The following is a 23587-nucleotide window of genomic DNA, read 5'->3' as shown; positions in this document are numbered from 1 at the left end:
CTTGCTCGCAATGGGGCTAAAAATGTACATTTTGTCTGGAACAAAAGCCATTTTAATCATTTCTAATGTAATTAAAATCAAGAGTCCCTACTGGTAGGATGGATGTAATCAGATAATTGTGTGCCACTTACATTACGACGTGACACTGTATGCTAATTTGTCATTTTAGCCTGAAACTCAGGGAAATAAAGAAATCAAAATTTGGCAGAATGTGGCAATAAGCAGCTACATTTTGGCCTGATGATGGCGCTAAATGAATTGAAAAGGCAGTCATTCAAAAAATTACTGTTAATTGACATGAATATTCAAAGCTAAATGAATGTAAATCAGGCCTAAGTTGTTTAAGATATAACACGCACCTCTACAGCATCACATCTGTACTGCACATCGCTGCTGCTGCTGCCCCCTGGTTTCCTCCCGCTGTGTGTGGTGCCTCCCCCTAGAGGACCAGGATGGTACTGCGGCTCTGCAGCCACCGCGGGAGGCTCGCTACAGAGGAAGTCCTCCTGGGAAGAGCGAGAACGAGACGTCTCGGTGGAAGACAGTCGAGTGGTCCGGCCTTCCAAAAAGGCACTCATCTAACATACAGAGAGGGAAGATGGAAAATGTGGCAGCCTTCAATTGACCACCTAGTCTCATTCAATTGTATATATTACCCTTAAAAAAAGACTTTCATCTGGCGAGAAGGCAGGGTGATGATTATATTAGTGTATGAGGGAGAAAGTAAGACACAGGAAGAGAAAGAATAAGTAATGAGTGTTTGTAGAAAAGGCTAACTATTTCAGATATCATAATTCCTGTGTGTTTCTGATTATTTAAAATAAAACAGTGCTGTAATAGCAGTTGTTTTAGCTTTTCGTTTTATCTTAGGCTAAAAAAATACAAGACATTTAATGTGGAGCAAAGCAGCGTGAAGGCCAATTATAGCATCAATTATACCAAATTTAGCCGCACCACTCCCTGCAGGCTAAATTAGCAATAACTTTAACCGTTAAAATGAAGTGCGGAGGAGCACTGAGCGTTATTGTTTCCTTCAAGTACAGCATGTACTTTATATGAGTGTGTAATATAGCTGTGTGTGTGTGTGTGTGTGTGTGTGTGTGTGTGTGTGTGTGTGTGTGTGTGTGTGTGTGTGTGTGTGTGACTCACTGATGGAGGCCGTGGGTAGGTATCATATGGAGGTGGGGGACTGTCCTGTTTGGGGCTGGAGGTGGTGTCCTCCTCATGTTCACTCTCACTCCAGTAATCTGCAGGAAACCCACACAAAAACAGTCAGAAACACCATCCATTCACCCATCCATCCATCCATCCACCCATCCATGAATACTATATAAGTATAAGTGCAATAGGAATAGCAGTATTAGAGCCTAATGTTCAATCACAATTACAACACAGCTATCAATGTGCAGCGTATTAAAGTTAAACATAACATACGTCCATCCATCCATCCACCCACCCATCCACCCATCCATCCATCCATCCATCCATGAATACTATAAGTGCAATAGGAATTGCAGTTTGGTACATAAAGACAATATCCTTGGCAACCATCTGCTGAAGTGCCCGTCAGCAATTCACTGAATGAACCCCCTCACCCTGCTCCTGGCGTATCCTCTCTCGCTCGGCGTAGCCCACAGCGGCCATGTTGAGACGACTCAGCCATCTAACAGAAGGGAGGAACACCCAGCAACAGTGAATCACGATTATATTACAGTATCTCAAAAACAATCTGTTCCAAATAGTTTGGATTTCGCTTAGTTGCTTTCTTGCCGAGAGTTAACTGAGAAGACTAATACCACTCATATCTGTCAAGCCTGGAGCCAGGAGACGGTTAGCTTAGCAAAGCTTAGCATAAAGACTGGAAACAGGGTGATAGAGCTAGCCTGGTATTGTCCAACTACTGTATAACAAATCTGTCTACCAATGATGAACATGTTATATCTTGTTTGTTTAAATCCGTATAAAAACCAAACTACAAATTAGGGTTTTAAAACCAGGCTAGTTGTTGCCCCTGCTTCCAGTCTATATGCTCTGATAATCGGCTACTGCTTCTTCTCATCTAACTACTTTCTAAATGTCTAATAGACTTATTTCTCTTTAAAAAGAGTAAAAACATTCTTATTGTTTCCGCTGTAATTCAACCTATTAGAGGAATTTTGTAAAATACCCAATTGAAACGCAATGAAAACATCTATTTCTGATGTTTTAAAAAAATCCTTTGTGCAGTAACGAGATGATTATGTAAATGACAGAACAGTTTGGGAGAGCCTATGCACAGGTCGAAGTTTGAGCCTCTATGGAAATGGAAATTTCTAGCAAATTATGTTTTTCATACACATCACTGCCCAAATAAAAACAGGCCTTTATTTTTTATCATCAAATAAAACACACAGTTGCTTTGTGTTTGGGGATCGTAAACAGGAAGCTGCACTAATGCCACCCAGCAGGGAGTTTGCCCTTCTGCGTAACCTTCCTCCGTGTTTACCTGTTCATGTCATCCACTCCATCTGCTGCAAAGTAGAAACTCTTGACCTTGGGGTGGCATGCTTTGAAAGCACTAGAGAGAAATGGGGGGAATAGTGGGAGTTATTTTTGCAGAAAAAAAGCATTTATACATCATTGCATATAAACTGCACATGGAGTTTAAACACATGAATATGCACTAAACAGCAAAGTAAAGTTTTTAAAGGTCCTATCTGAAGTCTCTTTCCTGAAATTCAGCCTCGGTGCAGAATTACAGCCACTAGAGCCAGTCCCACAATGAGCTTTCCTTAGGATGTGCCATTTCTGTGTCTGTAGCTATTGAGGAAGAGAGAGGGGGGGGGCAAGATGGAGGGTGGGGGTGTGGCCTTGACCAACTTCCACTTTGCTTGTTTGCTAGCCATGATGTCCCTCTCTCTTTCTCATGGGTGGGCCAAATTCTCTGGGCGGGCAAAGCAGAGAAAGGGGAGGTAACCTTCCTCCTTATGACCTCATAAAGGGAAGATTCCAGATCGGCCCATCTGAGCTTTCATTTTCTCAAAGGCAGAGCAGGATACCCAGGGCTCGGTTTACACCTATCACCATTTCTAGCCACTGGGGGACCATAGGCAGGCTGGGGGAACACACATTAATGTTAAAAAACCTGATAAAGTGAAATGTTCATGCCATGGGACCTTTAACATGCACTTACTACTTCTTGCGACATTCACTGGCCCGGTCGATCTTAAACTCTGGAAGACTGACAAAACCCTCTGCCTTCTCATTCTGAAAGAAAAATTAAAGATATCAAGAGAAATACTAAGTTAATGGGAAGTGGGAATTAAGGAAAATTCCAGTTTATTTCAAAGTGATTTATTTCCCATACATGTGGCTATTGTGACTCTATGGGTCATGCTACCTTTGCACTCGTAGTGGGGATTCAGGGAAACGAGGACTCGATCAGAACAATGTACAGCTATCTCTTACCGCTGTCCAAACAAACATGATTTTTAGATGAATCATTTCACTTGTCTCAGAGCTTGATCGAAAAGTCACCGCCTGGAACGGCCATGATGACTTACTACAGATCGGAGTACATCCGGGTCAGTTTGTTTACATGTGTGAAGCAGTATTTAATAGAAAGCATTTATTATGTAACCTAAAACCACGCTAGCCGAGTCTCTAGACTGTACTGGAATCCAACAACTCCAGTGTGTATTTTCGGCGCAATGAGCCTTCGGAACAGTGGGATTTTGTTTTTGGGATGACGGGTCGTCGGACTAATGGGCCTTCGGTCCAATGGGACATTTTTTCGGACTATTGGGGTTTCGGAATAATTGGCCGTTGGACCAGAGTGAAGTCCCCCTTAGTTTAGTGTTAGCATGCTAACATTTGCTAATTGGCACTAAACACAAAGTATAGCTGAGTCATTCGTTTTTCAGGTATTTGGTTATAAATTGAAGTATTGAAAAGAAGTGGAAATTTTGACCTAAAGTCACTATTTTGAAGAAACAACTCACACATCCAAAAATTCTTCTGTGCAGGTGCATTGGAAGATAACAAACTTGGAAACAAAGAAACAAATCCCGCACTCTGCTCTTGCTATAGCGCCACCGTTTATTTACAAAAAAAACGTTTCAGTCCCTCAGTACCTTCATCAAGAGTACTCTTGATTAAAGGTCCGGAGGGTACTCTTGATGAAGGTCTGGAGGGACCGAAATATTAGTTTTTTGTAAATAAACGTTGATGCTATAGCAAGAGCAGAGTGCGGGATTTGTTCCTTTGTTTCCAAGTTGTGTTTGACCTAAACTCACAAAAAATCACAAATGTCAACCTCATGGTGGCGAAAGCTAAAAGGTCAGGGGACAGCCACATTTACTAGGATTCATCCTCTGGGATCTGTGGATTTTTGTAACAGATTTCATGCCAATTCATTTAATAGTTTCTGAGATATTTCAGTCTGGACCAAAGTGATCCTAGACCCTAGACCCTAGACCCCGCTAGCATCGCTAAAGACCATGAGGTTTGATTTTGAAACATTTTAAAGACTTGAGAGAACTTAAAGCTAAAGTCAGGCTGAAATCTCTTTTACCTACTTCTACTCCAGTCAAAGTCTTCCTGTAGCTGTAATATTCTAGCGTTAAATGTGCTCTAAGTGATGTCATGTGTTTTTTAGGCTACACCATTTTTTGTCACATACAGCAAACATCTCCTCGCTATCCACGAGCTGCCTGTCCCCTGAACACACTGTAAAAAAATACGCAGTCTCTGTAGACAGCCCAGGCTCCACAAACAGCAACAAAAACAAACTATTACTACTACCACCAAACATAACAAAAAGTCTTTCAGCATTCCAGCCAATAACCGACAAGAAGGATTTGGGGGTGGGGGTTGGGGGGTTAGTGTGCGGAAGCACGGAAAGGAGACGGGATGAGGAGGAGGGAGGGGCGAGCTAGCCTTGTTTTGTTTGACAATACTTCGAACGTCAACAAGAAGTGACGTCACCCAACATCGCTTAGAGCACCTTTAAGCTCGACTTCAGGGTAACTTGACACAGTGTTCTCTCCCATTGTCTTTTTCACAGAACTATCACAAAAACTTGCTCCTTAAGTGCTTGCTTAAATTACAGTAAGTACAGATTATGACAAATGTCATCATTGGCTCTTTGTCCCAGATACTGTTTTAAACACAATGAAATATGTTAAACTTTTTGGTATGCTGAAATATTTTTTTTAGTGACAATAAAGATTCAGATAAGAGGCTGAAAAAGACGTAAAAAAGCCGTACAAAAAACGCACCTCCTCATTGATGTACCAGTACAGGCAGTTGTCCTTCAGAACAAACCAGTACTTCTTCCATTTCTGAGAAAAGTAACCCTTTGCATCTCTCTTTCTCCACAGCCAGCCCTCGCAGTCTCCTCTGCCCAGCGCCTTGCAGGAAACACGCCTCCGACTCAGGGAGGCCAAACTTCGTCCTGGAACAACACGGAGGAAACGTGACAGACAGTGAGTTATAAAATCAGAAAACTGAAAGAAAGCATGAGTTGAAAGCAAGAAACATTGTCATTCAAAAGGTGCTTGTAAGTGCACACTCACAAAATGCCACATCCTAATGTTGCAAAAAATCTTGGCAGCAGTTCATTCCCTGGATTTGACAGAACGCTGCTGCACTGCGGTAAGGTAAGAGGTGTTTAAAGAAAATTGGCTTTTCCTTCTGGCATAAAAGCCCTGTAATATTTTTTTTCACAACAGGCTTCTCATTAGAGATTACAGGGGAAACTTGGCTCCCAGTCGAGGGCCGCCCAGAAACTTTTATTGTGCTGTATCAAAAGTCTTACGACTTTAAAGGGGATGCAATTCAATATTCCATTTATTTCTGCAGCAATGGAAAGTGCAGCGTACAGTATATCTCTAAAGGAAACAACTCTATACTCCCTACACAAGGAAACTTGTCTAGAGAGAATCTGCAGATCATTTACAAGTTATATTCTCTGATATAGAGAAAACGTTACATCCTGAAAATGTACAAAAGTGCTTTTCTATTTTCACTTCATTCTCTGTGCAGCAGCTGCAAACTAATGCCTGATGAAACCATCACCAATTCAATTTCTGCTTTTAGGAGAGAAAATGGCAATAGCCTCAGCCATGGACCAAAAGGTGTAATTAGTATTTCATTACTTGTTTGATAAGGGCGCTTAAAACGATCAAGAAATCATCATCATCACATTCATTTTCAAACTTTGGTTTAACTGCTGTAAACAAACAAAGCTGTCGCCCGAAAAAAGTGCAGATGGAGCTAAAGCTTTTGGAGCTTCACGCGATGGCAGATGGTGAAGTAAGTAAAAGAAAATCCATTCCAACATGTTGATCCTCATTAGTGTGGTAAAAGAAAGAAAGGAAAAAGCTTTGGTCAAAGAGGCAAAGACACTGATGCCAGGGAGTTGGAGAAAAGACAAATAGGAAGTGAAATCACCTCAACAAGAAGAAGCAGAAGCATTTAAGGGATTTGACATTTCAATAAACACTTATTTAAAATTAAAATGAGAGAAAAAATACCAATCATCTGAACCATGGTCTCATTCGTTTAAAGAAATAAACAAAATGTCTATGTATGCATGTGTTAAAAAATACTGCATATTACAACTGTAATGCTCTACAAAGGAAATGTGACCAACACATAGTAGTTTTCATCTTTCCAGTAACACAAAGCGATGCTAAATAACCAGATTTTCATCCGTACAGTATAGAGTGAACAGAAGGAGCCAGGACAGAGGAAAGCTGCTTCGCCTGCAGTCCTGTCTGGACTCGTGAAAATCAGAGAAATTAGCATGATGTGTTAAAATGCAAATACAGCGGCCTCTGCACCAAAATGTGTGAAAAATGTCATTTTTTTCCGCCCGACACTGAAATGATTCTGTTGCAGAGGCTTAGTAAGTAAGAAGTTAATAACCTGACAAGTCCAGAAGTAAAAGAAATTCCCTACTTGTGGGATATAGAGCGCTGCGGTCAGTGAAGATAGTTTTTATTCATATCTCACCACAGTCATTGAACACAAACGTTGTGACTGATTAGGTTATCAACCTGCATCTTTTCACCTGTGCATAAACCTTAAAAATGACCAAAACAAAATGCGCTAAAGGCACTACTATGACTGAAACACTGCTGTGCTGAAACGATCAGTCAATTAAACAATTAGACATTATAAGGAAAATAAATCAGAAACAATTTTGCTACGTAACTAAACATTTACAGCGTTTATTAAGCGGAACTTTCAACTATTAGCAAATTCCAGCATTTAAATGGGAAGACTCACTATGTTCCTCTGTTTTATATCAATGTAAATTGATTTGTTGGGTTTTTTTAGGTTTCGGGCAGTTGGTTGATCATCGAGCTTTGGGAAATTGTCAGGGCCATTTGTCACTTTGGCAGGCCTTTTGATAGATTAAGAAAAATGACTACTGATCAACACAAATAATAGATAATAGTCATTAGTTGCAGGCCTAGTCCAGAAAATACATCTCTAACTAAATGATCACATACAAAATTGTCAGCCCTATGTACCATGTTATTGACTGATACTGAATAAAAGCTTGTATAATAGGACCGTGTGTAATAAAAGAATCATGATGGTCAACCAAAAATTAAATATTAGCAAAATACGAACCTGCACTGACAGAAAACCCATCTCTGTCTAGAAAAATAGTCACTAGTTTTCTAAAGAAAAGGCAATATTGTTTAACTGTGAATTCATAGGGATATTCTTGGAAGGAAATATGTATTTTGGTGCTTAATATGAGGGAAAATGCAGAAGCTGTGTTCAATGGAGCATTTCTAAATGTTAATGTTTAATAAGTTACTACCATGAGAGTCTTTTAGTAAATGCACAGCAGGTCTAGCTGCACAACCAATTCAAAGTCTATAATTTGTACCGAAAAACATGTTGTTTTTCCTTGAAACTTTCTACCAAATTACAGACCCATAAAATGAAGTGCTACTGAGATAATTGGTTCAACTGAAGCAGCAGCTGCTCTCGCATTTTTTGTACAATGTCCATTAGCCCGGCGTAACTGAGAGAGTGAGTGAGGAGCAAGTGTTGATGGCAACTCCCAAAAAAAAAGAAAAAAAAAAGGAAACCAAACAGGTGGCTTCTCTGCTTACCTTTATTCTTCTTCCTGTTCTTTGACTGCAGAGAGGAGGACTGCTGGTATGTCTGAGAGCGGGTTGGAAAGAAGAGAAGAAGAGGGAGGGTGAGATGAGGACAGAGCAAGCTGTCAGGATGAATCAGTGGCCTGTTTTGCTGCAAAGAATCCTGGGATATAAAAGATGACAGAGGAGAGGAGGCAGAAGACACTTGAATACAAAGGGAAACACTCTTTCCCTCATTATCTCTTTCGCACACAGACGTGCACTTATGCTGGGGTGGAAAAGTCGACCTCATGGAGGACTTTGGTGGCTGTCACACCTCTAAACATAGAATAAAGGGACAGGAAGGGAGGGGTGGCACAACAGGGCATCCAGGTGATGGAGGGAAAGAGAGAAAATAGAGCGAGCTCAGGGGCCTCAGGGATTAAAACACAACATTTCAGTAAGCAAAATGTGAAGGACAAACATCTAAAAGAGGGTTTTTTAAAGTGCCCATATTATGAAAAAAAACCCCACTTTTTCTGGGATTTGGGGTGTTATGTTGTGTCTCTGGTGCTTCCACAGGCATACAAACTTTGAAAAAAAAACCCATCCATGCTGTTTTGAGTGAGATACGGGTTTCTGAATGAAAATTAAACCATGTAAACCTATTCTGGTACAATCTCAAATTATAATTATTAACCTGAAAATGAGCATAATATGGCCACTTTAAGATCTGTATGGGCTACAACTTGAGCCTCATTTTTTTGTTTACATTTTGGTAAACTGGCACCATTAATGCCATACATAATGCATTGAAAGTAATTAGCCTCAGGAGTGCCTGTTTGCAGTGCACCCATGGATGTACAGACAAGTATCACTGGATTACTTTGATACTGAAGAAAACTTAAAAATGTGATGTTTCTCAGGCAAGTTCTGGAGTCTTTTTTTCTATGATTTTATGGACATTTATTTGTGACGGACATTGGAGATAACGTAAATGCCATTTGAGAGGTGACCTCTCTCGACAGGTCATATGGGGCACCAGATCAGCTCTGATGTCACGATATGACACGCCAGAGCCTGGAGCTCGGCTATTCACAGCCCCACGCTCAGCCAAGACAGATGACATGGGCCCGCCCACACCCACTGATACGCCATCTGCCATCGCAGCACCCGTGCACACTGTAAACACACACGCACATGGAAACACATTTAATTTCCAAAGAGATGCTGTCAAAATGTATAAGGTCACTGTCTGGACCTGAGAGCTCAGATGGACAGGCATGGCGGACAGATGTCATGGAAGTTACAGGGGGTAATAACGAGTCAGCATTTGCTCGGATTACACATTACACTACTTTTTCATCACGGCTAAAAGCTCAAATGTTGTTGTTCAAATGAGTCCTGGTTGCATCAGAACAAATAAGAGAGGAAGCAGAGTGTTACCTCATTTAACTAGTTTTAACTTTTAGGAGGCAACTGAGGGGGAAGTCAGAGGGGTTTTGTAACCGTGATTGATCCACATTTTGCAGCTATAGAATGCAATCTACCTGCAACTTAAGGAAGAATGAGCTGTATTTTTCACCCTTCAAGTGCTGGTAGTACCTTTCTTTATCAAGAGAAGATCAATACTCTTACGTCTGTACATTAAATATGTAGCTGCAGCTAGTTAGCTTAGCTAAGCGTAAAGACTGGAAACAGGGGGAAACACCTAGTCTGGCTCTGTCCAGGGGTAACAAAATCTGCCTACGAGCACCTCTAAAGTAACCTGACGAGCCAGATGGTTTGTTACTTAGAACCCTCTAAGAAACCGTCATTGGAAACTGTTTGGAAAAGGGCAGGCACTTTCAAAAAAATACCTGGCAGGTGATTGGATGAACCATCTGTCTATCACAGCCGCCATTGTTGTTTTGAACGAACAGTTGTGGCCATCACGCACACCTAAACCACGCCCGTAGCTGTTTACTGGACGCCGATTGATTCGGTTGCTGCTGTTCGGACACACATTTTTAGCCTAACAGGTGGATTTTTGGCGTGATGTGTAATCCGGTGATTATCGCACGATCTCGTGAAATCGTGAGAATCTGCCGTGCGAGTTAACCTCTAAAGCTCTTGGCCTAGCTGATGTAAATAAAACATATGTTGAGGAAAAGACAAAATGAGTGACTTACGTGATAAATGGAGGCCGGGTCTCTCGGTGGAGAATTTCTTTGATTTGTCTGCAGGACGTAGTGGGAGGGGCTTTGGCTGTGGTGGCTCCGCCTTTTGGCACGTTTGGCCGTGTCATTGGTCCGTTTGCCCGGGCGAGCCGTGTGGGAGGAGTAGTCATCAGAGCCGGTCCTCTCGTCCACGCCGGACAGTCCCACGTAACGCATCAGTGACGCTTCTGTGAAATCATCCAATCAAATACATACAAACATCAAGGGTGAGTTAAAACCTTTACCTGTAGCTTAAGTGCCCACATTAGACTTATTATAATTGTGTCTACGGTATCTTGTGGTATTGATCTTCTGTGTTATATGTTCTTCATCAGCTAGTCTATCAGGAGTCTTAGTGGGTTAATTAGACACTACTACTACATTAAAAACATAAAAACAAAGTGCTAAAAGATCACATCACTGAAAGATGTATTAATATTAAACCAGTAGTGTTAAAGACCAAAAAAAAAAGATTTTGACCTTTAATCACGGAATCATTATTGAGCTAATCAGTTATTCTTAAAATAACAGTACGAATATCTGTAAAGCCTTCAGATGTGATCAACTGGAAAATGCACCACGGTAATTATAATTGTTTCATGCTCTTTAGTTTTAGCGCCAATATCAGGCTGATTATGGAAAATGTGCAAAAGTCTGCCCATTGTTTCTATCTGAACAACTGGCTTCCAAAACAATGCGTATGCAACATCATATGAGCATTCGCTCATCTGCCTCCTCTATGGTGTTTTGGTTTGGGTTAAGGTAACCAAAAGATCACGGTCACGCACCAAGTAGACACAAATGTCCTTCTTGGCAATTGACGGACTTTATTAAAAAGGTACCTAGTGGAGTTTTTGACAACTAGCGAGCACTATGGAGCAATGCTTTTTACTGTTTGTATTACACACGAGTTTCAAGCTATTCCACTTATTATTATTTTTTTTATTTAACCTTTATTTAACCAGGTTAGTCTCATTGAGATATAAAATCTCTTTTTCAAGAGAGACCTGGCCAAGATAGCAGAACAAATTAGTTACATATAAAACAATTTACAATCACAAAACAAACACAAAAGAGGCAAAGTGCATTTCAATTAAATAAAAGTGCCATTAATTAAAACATTTGCACGTGTGGATGGACTCATGTTCTATGGTTTTAACATAACCTTTAAAATCATTTAAGGAAATTAGACACTGTAGTTTGAGTGTTTTCTGTAGGTCATTCCAAGTAGAAGGTGCAGCAAACATGAAAGCCTTTTTGAACAACTCTGTCCGGGCTTGAGGTACATTCAATGAAATAGTGTTCTGGGATCGTAAACCATGAGTACTCTGTGTAAAAGAAAGAAATTCGGATATGTTACATGGGAGCCTGCCTATAATGCTCTTTATATATGAAGATATAGAGGTGAGTGAGCCGGCGATTTGACAGAGAGGGCAAATTCACTGTGGAGTAAAGTGTACAGTGATGAGTGAGGGGTCTGCAATTTGAAATAAACCTTAAAGCGCCATGATACACAGCATCCAACATCTGAGGACACTTTGATGCGGCATTCATATACAACAGATCACCATAATCAATAATAGAGAGAAATGTGGCATTGACTAGCCTTTTTCTGGCAGAAACTAGGTTCTGTATATGAAGCTTAAAAGAAAGGTGATCATCAATTAAAAATCCTAAATATTTATAAGTACCTCAATTGTTTTACCCTGATCAGTAACAATATTCAGGTCTAACTCATTCTTCCTTGAATTTGAAAAGACCATTACTTTGGTCTTCTCAGCATTAAGCACAAGCTTTAATTGATAAATTAATCGAAAGCAGTTTGTAAGCATTCATACGCCTTCCTAATGGTAGCTGCACAACAATAAATATTATACAGCATATATATATATATATATATATATATATATATATATATATACACACACACACACACACACACACACACACACACACACACACAGGTGCTAGTCATATAATTAGAATATCATGAAAAAGTTGATTTATTTCAGTAATTCCATTCAAAAAGTGAAACTTGTATAATGTATACATTCATTCCACACAGACTGATATATTTCAAGTGTTTATTTCTTTTACTTTTGATGATTAGAACTGACAACTAATGAAAACCCCAAATTCAGTATCTCAGAAAATTAGAATATTGTGACAAGGTTGAATATTGAAGACACCTGGTGCCACACTCTAATCAGCTAATGAACTCAAAACACCTGCAAAGACCTTTAAATGGTCCCTCAGTCTAGTTCTGTAGGCTACACAATCATGGGGAAGACTGCTGACTTGACAGCTGTCCAAAAGACGACCATTGACACCTTGCACAAGGAGGGCAAGACACAAAAGGTCATTGCTAAAGAGGCTGGCTGTTCACAGAGCTCTGTGTCCAAGCACATTAATAGAGAGGCCAAGGGAAGGAAAAGATGTGGTAGAAAAAAGTGGTACAAGCAATAGGGATAACTGCACCCCGGAGAGGATTGTGAAACAAAACCCATTCAAAAATGTGGTGGGGATTCACAACGAGTGGACTGCAGCTGGAGTCAGTGCTTCAAGAACCACCACGCACAGACATATGCAAGACATGGGTTTCAGCTGTCGCATTCCTTGTGTCAAGCCACTCCTGAACAAGACACAGCCAGAAGCGTCTCGCCTGGGCTAAAGACAAAAAGGACTGGACTGCTGCTGAGTGGTCCAAAGTTATGTTCTCTGTTGAAAGTAAATTTTGCAGTTCCTCTGGAAATCAAGGTCCCAGAGTCTGGAGGAAGAGAGGAGAGGCACAGAATCCACGTTGCTTTAAGTCCAGTGTAAAGTTTCCACAGTCAGTGATGGTTTGGGGTGCCATGTCATCTGCTGGTGTTGGTCCACTGTGTTTTCTGAGGTCCAAGGTCAACGCAGCCATCCACCAGGAAGTTTTAGAGCACTTCCACATGCTTCCTGCTGCTAACCAACTTTATGGAGATGCAGATTTCATTTTCCAACAAGACTTGGCACCTGCACACAGTGCCAAAGCTACCAGTACCTGGTTTAAGGACCATGGTATCCCTGTTCTTAATTGGCCAGCAAACTCGCCTGACCTTAACCCTATAGAAAATCTATGGGGTATTGTGAAGAGGATGATGCGATGCGCCAGACCCAACAATGCAGAAGAGCTGAAGGCCACTATCAGAGCAACCTGGGCTCTCATAACACCTGAGCAGTGCCACAGACTGATCGACTCCATGCCACGCCGCATTGCTGCAGGAATTCAGGCAAAAGGAGCCCCAACTAAGTATTGAGTGCTGTACATGCTCATACTTTTCATGTTCATACTTTTCAGTTGGCCAACATTTCTAAAAATCCTTTTTTTTTTTTTTTGTATTGGTCTTAAGTAATATTCTAATTTTCTGAGATACTGAATTTGGGGTTTTCATTAGTTGTCAGTTATACTCATCAAAAGTAAAAGAAATAAACACTTGAAATATATCAGTCTGTGTGGAATGAATGTATACATTATACAAGTTTCCCTTTTTGAATGGAATTGCTGAAATCAACTTTTTCATGATATTCTAATTGTATGACGTGTGTGTCTGTGTATAATTATTGCCAGTTGCTGGTGGTATTGGGGCAACAAACGTAGCAATGTGCCAACAAAGGAATTGAAGAAGAAGATTGCAGGCAAGCAAACATTGATGTAAACAATGCACAATTTAAAATATTTTCAAATTTGTCCTTTGCAAATGTTTGGAGGAAGGAAATGCACACATTTGTCTGGCCTCAGGATTACACATGCTGAAATTCAGCAGCCTTCTTTTTTTTACTTTCCCAAGTTGCAACTCTGAAAGCTAACCGGTTTTTGGAACATATCCAGTTAATTATCCGAATGTATAGTAATAAATGAAAGGCACAAACTTGGATTAGTTGATAGCTATCTTACAGCTAATGTCTGTATAGTTGGTACACTGGCTCTTTGGGGGGGGTTAATAAACAGAAACACAACACTTCTCAAGAGGAAGAAGTAGCATAGCCACTGGGACGTCACCCATTGGATTGTGGACTACCGTTTTGAAGCCCCGAGTTTGGCATTTTGCCCGTCGGCAGCCAGAAGTGACCATATTTGGACGAGAGGGTGGAACTGGGGAGAAGTGAGGGGTGGATCTGACTGAGATGCCGAGGACACCGCCGGGGTAGCAACTTGTCAATCACAAGGTAGCCATGCCCTAAAGCATACCCTGCTATATCGTCTATTTTACTCTAAATGGGAATATCATTTACAAAATGAACAACTGGCTGTATTGAATAAGACTTGAAAATAGGGATTGACCATAAAGTTATTAGGAAAATGTTTACGGAGGTAATAAATCAAGTGAGAAGTAGGGTCATTTTCTCATAGACCTCTATACAATCGGACTTCTCTTTTGTAGCTTCACTTTTCAGGCCCGGAGGTTGCCGCTTGTGCTTCCCAGAAAAACATTGGTTGCTTGGAACAACCAGTGTGAACAACCAGTGTAAACCAGTTTGGTGGACTGATGGATCCCCAGCATGTGTTGTCATGTCAGGGACAATAATGCTGCTGTGAGAGAACATGTCCAAGCATGTGTGTGTGAGTAAATCTGTATGACTTGAGTGTTTATTACGTTTGTTCTGGTTCACTGTTTTTAAGTCTATTCCATTTTATTTATTTTTTGTCCACCAACTTCCTCTTCATCGCTCCCCCGGGTGGAGGAAACTCAGGTTTCACCAGCTTTCTCTCCTCACAGTTCCCACCCTGTCCTCCCCTGGTTGCTAGGCAGCGGCCAGAGGAAAGTGAGACACTGAGAAGAGCTGCTGTCAGCGTCGCCATGGCAACTGCGTGAGTGATTCAGGTGGAGGTCAGGGAGAATAGTCTTTTTTTTCCTGTTTCTGCCTCCTCTCATACCTCATTTTCTCCATCCTCCTCCTCCTCCTATCTCTCTCTTTCTCTCTCTCTCTTTTATTCTTTCTCCCTTCATGCCTGCCTTTCATTTTCTCTCCCTTTGTACTAACTGTCTACCTTTTCCTTTTTTCCTCTCCTTCCCTTCTCATCCCCTCTTAATTCATTTCTCTGTGATGCTAATCACAGGGAGAATTAGAGGAAAGGGATGGAGGCGCATTGACACACACACACACACACACACACACACACACACAGACACACACACACACTGATCTCTTCGTAATACAGAGAGACGGGGAACATTTAACTGAATCTAACAGGCTCTTCGGGAGGTGCACACACACATACGCACTCCACACGCCAGCACTCACCTCTGCGGCTTTCTCTGTTAAGCTTGGCTGGATCTTCATAGTCGCCCACCCAGTTACACTCCACAGGCATGGAGATGGGCCTCAGCCTGCCTACAAGTACACACAATTACAAAACCTAATATTCTCCCTAGAGTTTTTATATTCTGATATGTAGGATTCTTGCAAAGTTTTTATTCATTTGATCCCCGTTGTAAAGAGCTGCATCGCTTTCTGAAACTTTTTATTGACCGCCTCGGGCTGGCAGGTGGATTCCCAGCCTCATGATTGTTTTTTGAAGTGGTTCAACACAGCAGAATGAGATTGAAGTCTCTTTCTCTCATCACAAGCGCGTACCATATGTAGGCGTGGTGCAGTACACGGGCTCCTCCTCTTCTCGCCGGCGAGACTCTTGATCCAGGAAGGAGTTTGGTGACTCAGAGCGCTTAGCAACGCTGACGCCAACGTGGTTACGAGATGCCTCATCTCCAGGCAAGGCTCCTGTCTCATCTCTATGGCAACAGCAGAGGCAGATGGTACAATTGTACATCAAAGTCGAAGCACCTCTTCGCTGTCACCACTTTTTACTTTCTGAGAAAAAAGAAAACACTGTACCTGGGCATGTATGGCTCAGCAGGGGGAGGGGGGATGTAAAGGTCCTGGATGGCGGAGCTCTTGGTGGGTGTGCCTGAGGGTGTGTCCGAACTGCTGCCAGGGCTTCTGGTTGGCTGCAGAAAGCAAAAGAGGATATATGGTTAGGACAATTAATCTTTTCTTTATTTATTTTTTTTTACAGTTTTTTTGAGATCTTTAATGACTTGAATGGATTAGTTAATTTAATGGATGATTTAGATATTTATTGTGCCATTAGGGAGATTTGTTTTCAGTCTGTTTCATGCGCATGTCAATATACAAGGACAAATACATCAACAGATAACATAAAGACAGGTATACAGACACACTGAAACAACCACATTTACAACGACACCAGATCTATACAAAGTCAGCGAGATAGTTTGTTCAGCAGTGCTATAGCAGTGCTCTGCCAAAGCAAGTCCTTCTAAGAGTCCTGTATCTGCGGCCAGATGGCAGCAGTGTGAAGTGTGGATATAGAGGGTGATTGGTGTCATTGACAATGGTGAGGGCAAGGCGTGGGATGGCTCATTTGTTCAAAAGTAAAATCTTATTTTATGATCGCTATTAGTTACAATAACTGTTTTCATTTTGTGGTGAAGTTGTATCTGGGCAGTTGCCTCCAGACCATGGGGCAACAGCATGTTTAGGTGGTCCATAAATAAGGTGGTGGATCTCATTAGTATATTTAGGGCCCTATCTTGCACCAAAGATAGGGGCGCAAAGCCCGACTCAAGTGTCTTTGCTAGTCACCGACGCAGTTGTCAGTTTCCCGTCCAGCGCCCACGTCGTTTAAATAGCAAATGCACCTGCGCCCATCTTTGCGCCCATGGGCGTGCTGGTCTTACAGGGAGGTGTGTTCAGGTGAATTCTTGGCGTATTGCTATCTTGAGGCAGCGGAAAGGGATCGCGCCATTGACCAATAAAAACCTGGTCTAAAGTCAATGGTGCAGCATTTCATTGTTTTTTTTAACAGCAAATTAGTAAAATGTGCCTAGGCTCGTGCAGAGCGCATGCACACTATGCTTGTTACACGCACACACAGGGACGCACAGCAGCACACAGCAGCACACAAACATGCAAAAGATATTACGGTGCAAATTCGCCATCATAATAGCAATGCGCCAAGGTACAAACGCGCCTGGCTTTTACAGTAAAGGGAATGGGAGATGACACTCTAGTTTATTGCATCTTACGCCCAAAACATACCTATGAATTAATGAAGACACTAAGTACAACCCTTTTGAACCATGCGCCCGGCGCACGGACCCTTTTTTCTGCCGTCAAACTAGCAAAAGTGGATTTTGCTAAACACACCTGCGCCAGGCCCTTAACGCTGTGCGCTTAGATCGTTAAATAAACTGTTTGTATGCAAGATGAAGATAACAATACGATATACTATATAACTACAAGTCATTTGCTTCAATGTCACCTAAATAACAAACTCTGGCCGTTAATTTACCATAGTGGCAGTTGGCGTGTTGTGAGTGAATTACATTGCTAGGATTGTGGCGACATCATTAAAAAGAAAGGCTAAAAAGATGGAGGTAAGAAACACCAGCAGTCAGACAGTCATACAGGTTTTAAACTAATCCCCCGAGTTAGATGAAATGGATTACACATATTGTCCCTTGTAAACATTCATCACAGTTAACGGACCAACTTCCTGCTTCAATTGTATTCAGTACTTGCTGTTCCAGACATTTTGCGTTCACTTTTTGGTTTAACCTCCTAATAAAGTGGTTCAGATAAACCTGTTGGCTTGTTTACAGCCTGATCTCATGTTTCTTGCCCAGTCGGACTGCTGTTGTTATTTGATGACTGTTGTCAATTTGGGTACAACAAGAAGCAACCCAGTCTCCCAAAAGTTACGTTTATATACTACAAATTTGCAACAGCAAGATGAAAGATACATATCAACATTCCAAAACTTTTGAAACCAAGTCGTAAAAATATCTGTAATATGTTGATTCACGACGTGTTTCATTTGTTTTCCCTACATTATCTGCTTCATTAACATCTTTATTGTGATGTTAAGGCGGAGACAGGATGCGTTTACAGTGAGTGTTTTTGTTGTCAGGATCTTGCACATGCGACCTAATGAAAATCTGTGCGTTACAAGAAAGTGACGGAAAAACATATTTGCAGGCAGGTTTTCAAAGTGCATTAAAATCAAATAAGCAGTATGGACCTAATTCTAAGAAGACAGGGTTAACAAAAAAGTTGTAATAAGCAAAACATTATCTATTATATATTATGTCACACATAACAAAACTGTGATGGAGGGCACGGAAAAACAGTTTTCCTCCTGATTGTGTAGATAGTGTTAATTAGGGAGATACATTTCATAATTGGGGGGTGCACTGGGAATGTGGTTGGAGAGTGCCATCAATTTTCCCTCCACATCCACTCCAGTGTGTTTCAGCTGGCAAACAACACCACGCTGAGCCACAGAATCCTGACCTAATTACATGCTGTGGCTGCAGTCGTACAGGGAGTGGGAATGCTGTGGGGAGTTATGTGGGCCAGCGCAGTGCTTTAATAAAGTCTATAAAAGGTAAAGCCGGTCCCACCTGCAGAGCTAGGGGTTTCCAGCGCATGTTCTTCAGCAGAGCAGGGGCCGAGCTGAGCGTGCTCTGTGGACGCTTCTTCAGGGTCAGGGACACGACGCCTTTATCTGCCCTCAGCGAGCCGACCAGGTTACGTAACTGCCAGCCCACCTGTGGACGGGAGAGAGTCGAAGCATCCAGTTATCATCATCTGGATAATGAACAACACAATCGCAGCATTATATTTATATTCAGCCTGTAGTTTGAATTCTGTCCATATCGTGATTGGATCTCGCTTGTTGAGCCTTCTGTGCAAGGCAAGTGGGTGTGGAGGTGGTAAGTCTATCTATAGAGCTTTTATGTGATGTAACCTGCCCTCAATTTGAAAACAAATGTATCTTATCATATATATATCATTCATATATATATATATATATATATATTCACAGAACCATGCCAACACCAAAAAAAATAAAAATGGCTACCATAAAGGTCACCAGAACTTTATTTTTCTTGTTGTTCATGGCTCTCACTTTGACCTTTTAGTCATTTGTGAACAGAGGTACTTTTTAATTAAGGCAAACACACTAGCTTAATTGCATTTACTGGATTGACCTGAGATCTGATCATAATGCAAGAGGAGGTGCAGAGGAGGATTTGATTACAATCATTGTGATGCATGCTGCATGCATTTTCACCTTATAAAAGGGCACAATCTGCAGTATAGATAGTATAGATGTAAACAGACGGGTCGACCCTACCACAAAAATTCAAGACACATAATTGCAGATGGCTTTTACTTCTGTTTCGATTACAGGTCAGATAATACAAGGCCTAGATCAGAGATCTTCAACAGGGGGCCGGGACCCTCAGAGTTACTGCAGGGGGGGCCCCAATTTTAGTTTAAAAAGTTAATACATCTGAAAATATACCTAAACATGAGTCCAACATATTATTAGCAAAGATAAATCTGCCTATTTGTGATTTGTTTTTAAATTTACACAACACTGATGACAGGCATGTCGGCATGTGGGTAAGGTAGCCATTAAGGTAGCCATCCACAAGTTACTGTAAGCTTAAGGATTCACTGTGCTACATGTATGTTTACCAATAAAACATGATGTATAACATATGAATGTCAATTATTTTAATAGCTTAGTATTGTATGCACCACAAAAAGTTATGTGTAAAGGCTTTAGGCCACCCTACATGTTATTGTAGGCCCAGGTTAATATGCAACTCAATTTCATACAATATGTAGTGGGGAGGTCCCTGCTCTGTCTCTCTTTCAGATAAGGGGTCCTTGGCCTAGCAACTAAATCTCACTGTTACAAGCTACTGTTTACATTACTCTATTCTGATGATAAACTTGCAATAACTTTTTTTTCAGCAGAAACAAGCTGTGAACACAACACCGTCATATTATCCTTTTTCCCTCAAGTTGATGTGTCGAACTTGTTAGCCACCTAACGAATTTAAGTCCAATATTTACTCTCTTTTAGCTCCACCAACTCCTGAGGGAAATATCTGGCTCTTTAGCCACTAAATGTTCCACTATGTTTACCAGATAGTCCAAGTCTTTGTCTGCTGTTGTGCTGAGCAGGTAGTTGGTTTTTAGGGCTTTGTTTAGCTGAAAACGGCTTTAAAAAATGTCGCTAAAGTATGAGAGCATTGAGAGTGAACCAGAACAGTAAAGTTGCAGGCCAGAAAAACCAAAACAATGAGCTGAAAGACATAAAAGACTGAGTGGAACTTTGGATTCATCATTATGACATGCAGTATACACAGACATTGACATTAAGAAACCCACCACAGTCTGATGATTGACTTGAATGACTTCATCTCCGGCATGGATCTTCTTACAGCGGTCAGCTGGAGACTACAGAAGGCAGACAGAAGAGAAACAGACGACTACGAATTAATCCGAGCTTATTGATCGCCGCATACCAGTGCAGGCGGGCAAGTTGTCCCACAAACTGTACTTCAACACGGTGTAATATAACAGAAGGTATGCCTTGCAGAGTCATCCCTATGGAATCTGATGCGCTGTTATGGATCCAAACGTTGTAGGTATTCTGGGTAAGAATCGGTTTTCTATACACTTCAACCCCACGGGCGTTGGGGAAATCCACCTCATTAGTGTTTGTGGGAAATAGTTTGTTTATATCACAGATCAAACTAACTGCTTGGCTGAAGTTTAGTATGTGAATTAGGGCTGGGCGATATGGAGAAAATCAGATATCACGATATTCTTGACCAAATACATCGATATCGATATTGCGACGTTATTATAGGGTTGACAATTGGTGCTTTAACAAAACATTTTTCACAGTGAGATTTTAGATAAATAATCATCAATAATGTGGTAAACCGTTTCAAGTGAAATTATACAGAAAAAATAAATATTTGATTTCCAGCTATATACTGACTATGTTTACATGCATGCACAAAAATAGTGCAATGTTAAAAAAAAAAATCTGCAATTCTTCAAATGATATTCCCTCAAAATGTTTCACAACAGATTTTCTGCGAAAATTGAGTTAGTATGTGCTTGTTCTTATCAACGTGATTGTATATCACGATGTATGATTTCATCACGATATGATTCCATTGAAAGGCGATAAATTATCATATTGAATTATTGCCCAGCCTTAATGTGATTGTGTGAAAATAGGAGTGTAGCCTCTTACCCCTTCAGTAGTTCCTGTGATTACATGGAGGCCGTCGTAGGTTGACTTGATGTACATTCCCTGATGGACAGAGGGAGGAAGGAGGCTTTTGTTTAGCTCAGTAGGTAAAGTACTTCGCTTGTAACTCTGACTGTGGATGGGGTTCGATAGCATTTACTCAAATTCAAATCCAGTATCGAATCCACTTATCAAATCTGAGTCCTTTCAAGTCCCTTACTGAATCTTATTAGCTTTCCCTTTCGACAATAAGAAGTAACTGAAGGCTAAAGTAGGTACAACTAAAATGTGTCTTGTCACCTTTTGCTGGCCGAGAAGCCAGATACACTTCAGGTTTTTAGTGGCAGGCTAATTAATGTTCCCCTAGTTTCATTTCCATTTCAACCTGAAAATGAGATGAGCAGCAGGATATATTGAAATTGTTAATTAAGTGTATCTGACACATTCATTTAACAGCTGTCTGAACTTGAAATACTTGAAATACTTCAGCGACTAGTTACTCAGTTATAAAAGAGAGCACATTAACCAGAGAGCAGGCAAACTTTACTGAATTAGCCACCGGTGATGTTTGTCATTTTAACCAGCCACAGTTGACTAAAAATAAGAAGCTGCTACCTAGATGTTTCCCAGTGCTTTTTGCTAATAAAAAGAGTGAGGAGACATAAAAGGTTTGATATGAGATTTGTTAGCAGCAGAGCTTAACCAATCTACATATTTTGCCAACTGGGAACTGGATCTAATTTGGAAGCAGATATCTGACACTGAATCTATGTTGGAAATTGTTAGTTTATGCAACGCGCTAAAATTCAGTCCACACCCATACAAATTAGTTTTTTTATTAACTATATATTACAAATACAAAACTCTTGTGAGTTTTTTTTGTTTTGTTTGTTGATTCTTTGTTAACAAAAGGATATGTTGTCCACCCTGTTTTTTTGTTCATTTAGTATTTAACCACTTGATGAGATTCTGTCATAACTGCATAACAGATTTGTATTTGTTTCCTGTATTTCAGAGCCAAGTACACAGGGTTTGACCTCCGTATTACTGTTGGAAAAGGGAGAGTCATCTTATTATCTGGCTAATGCGGTTTTACATTCCCTGCTAATAATGTAATCACATTTTCAACATGTCTGCAGCAAAAGGCTGGAGAGAGTAGGAAAGGGTTGCGGCATTGAACTCCTAAGAGAAATTCATTTCTAAAGTTATAGGTTCCTTATCATACAATAAGCACACTAAATCATGCCATTTTACACATCGAGGGATTGACAAATAAACCTGAAATACCCCCATGCACACAAACAAAAGGAAGGATGACAGTTTATAAGATACTAGTCTCGCTTTGACAAACCCTCCTCCAAAGCGTGCTGAAGGAGGATCTGGCAACTCCACATAGCATTCAGGGATGGGAGGAAAACGTGCTCTGGTTTAATGGCATTTCTTTAAACCAATCACAATCGGCATGGGCGGTGCTAAGCTCCACACTGAGCCGCTGCAAAATAGTTGTGCGAGAGAAAACTCAGATTGGACAGATAGTCTAGCTAGCTGTCTGGATTTACCCTGCAGAGATCTGAGGAGCAGTCATCAATAGTCCTCATAAATCCACCGTGTTTAAAATTCCAACACAAAGAAAGCGGAAGGGAACTGAAAATTCATGCATCCGGCGAAATTTCCTGCAGCACCGGAGCAATCCCGGAAGTGGAACGCAAAGAATATAGACTAATAAGATACTAAAGCCCAGTACACACACATACAGAACACAAACACACACACACACAGAGTCATTACCAGGCCTTCAGAGGATTTGATGTTGGTGAGGTGAACCAGCTCGAGATGGGCTGACTGAGAGACCAGCGGGTCGGATGACACACACACAATGTGCTCACACACCTCCGACAGAGTCTTGCACTGGAGAGAAGAAGAAGAAAATGGTTCAGCAGCGGTGCTTTATAAAGAAAACAGAGCTGGAAACAAAAGAATAACATGAACAACCTGTATCTTTTGTTTGCCAAAATTAGACCACATACACTACAGCTTTTGTTTCTTTAGTTAGAGGATTTGTTAGAAGAAACAACTTTTCTCTCCTAATCTAAATACAATGGCTCAGAATGAGAGGGCGCCACTATTAACACAGCTATAGTTTATTACTAGTGCTTCCTGCAGCACTTCAAAGGGTCAGTTCACCT

General features: G+C 41.0%; 1 protein-coding gene across 1 annotated transcript in view; it reads right to left on the bottom strand.

Annotated features, from left to right (window-relative positions):
• cnksr2a (connector enhancer of kinase suppressor of Ras 2a) overlaps nt 1–23587 on the bottom strand; it is a 62413-nt gene that overhangs the window by 8789 nt on the left and 30037 nt on the right. Inside the window, 15 exon segments of the mRNA XM_078281152.1 lie at nt 360–578; nt 1150–1247; nt 1596–1663; nt 2486–2557; nt 3173–3246; nt 5259–5434; nt 8118–8169; nt 10256–10470; nt 15557–15648; nt 15871–16044; nt 16148–16260; nt 18739–18885; nt 20525–20593; nt 21405–21464; nt 23190–23309. Coding sequence (XP_078137278.1) covers nt 360–578; nt 1150–1247; nt 1596–1663; nt 2486–2557; nt 3173–3246; nt 5259–5434; nt 8118–8169; nt 10256–10470; nt 15557–15648; nt 15871–16044; nt 16148–16260; nt 18739–18885; nt 20525–20593; nt 21405–21464; nt 23190–23309 — 1749 coding nt within the window.

The sequence above is a fragment of the Sander vitreus genome, chromosome 22 (genome assembly GCF_031162955.1).
Source record: "Sander vitreus isolate 19-12246 chromosome 22, sanVit1, whole genome shotgun sequence".
In the NCBI taxonomy this organism is placed as follows: domain Eukaryota; kingdom Metazoa; phylum Chordata; class Actinopteri; order Perciformes; family Percidae; genus Sander; species Sander vitreus.
The sequence above is the reverse complement of the archived record's forward strand: the minus strand, read 5'-3'. Positions and strand labels throughout refer to the sequence as shown.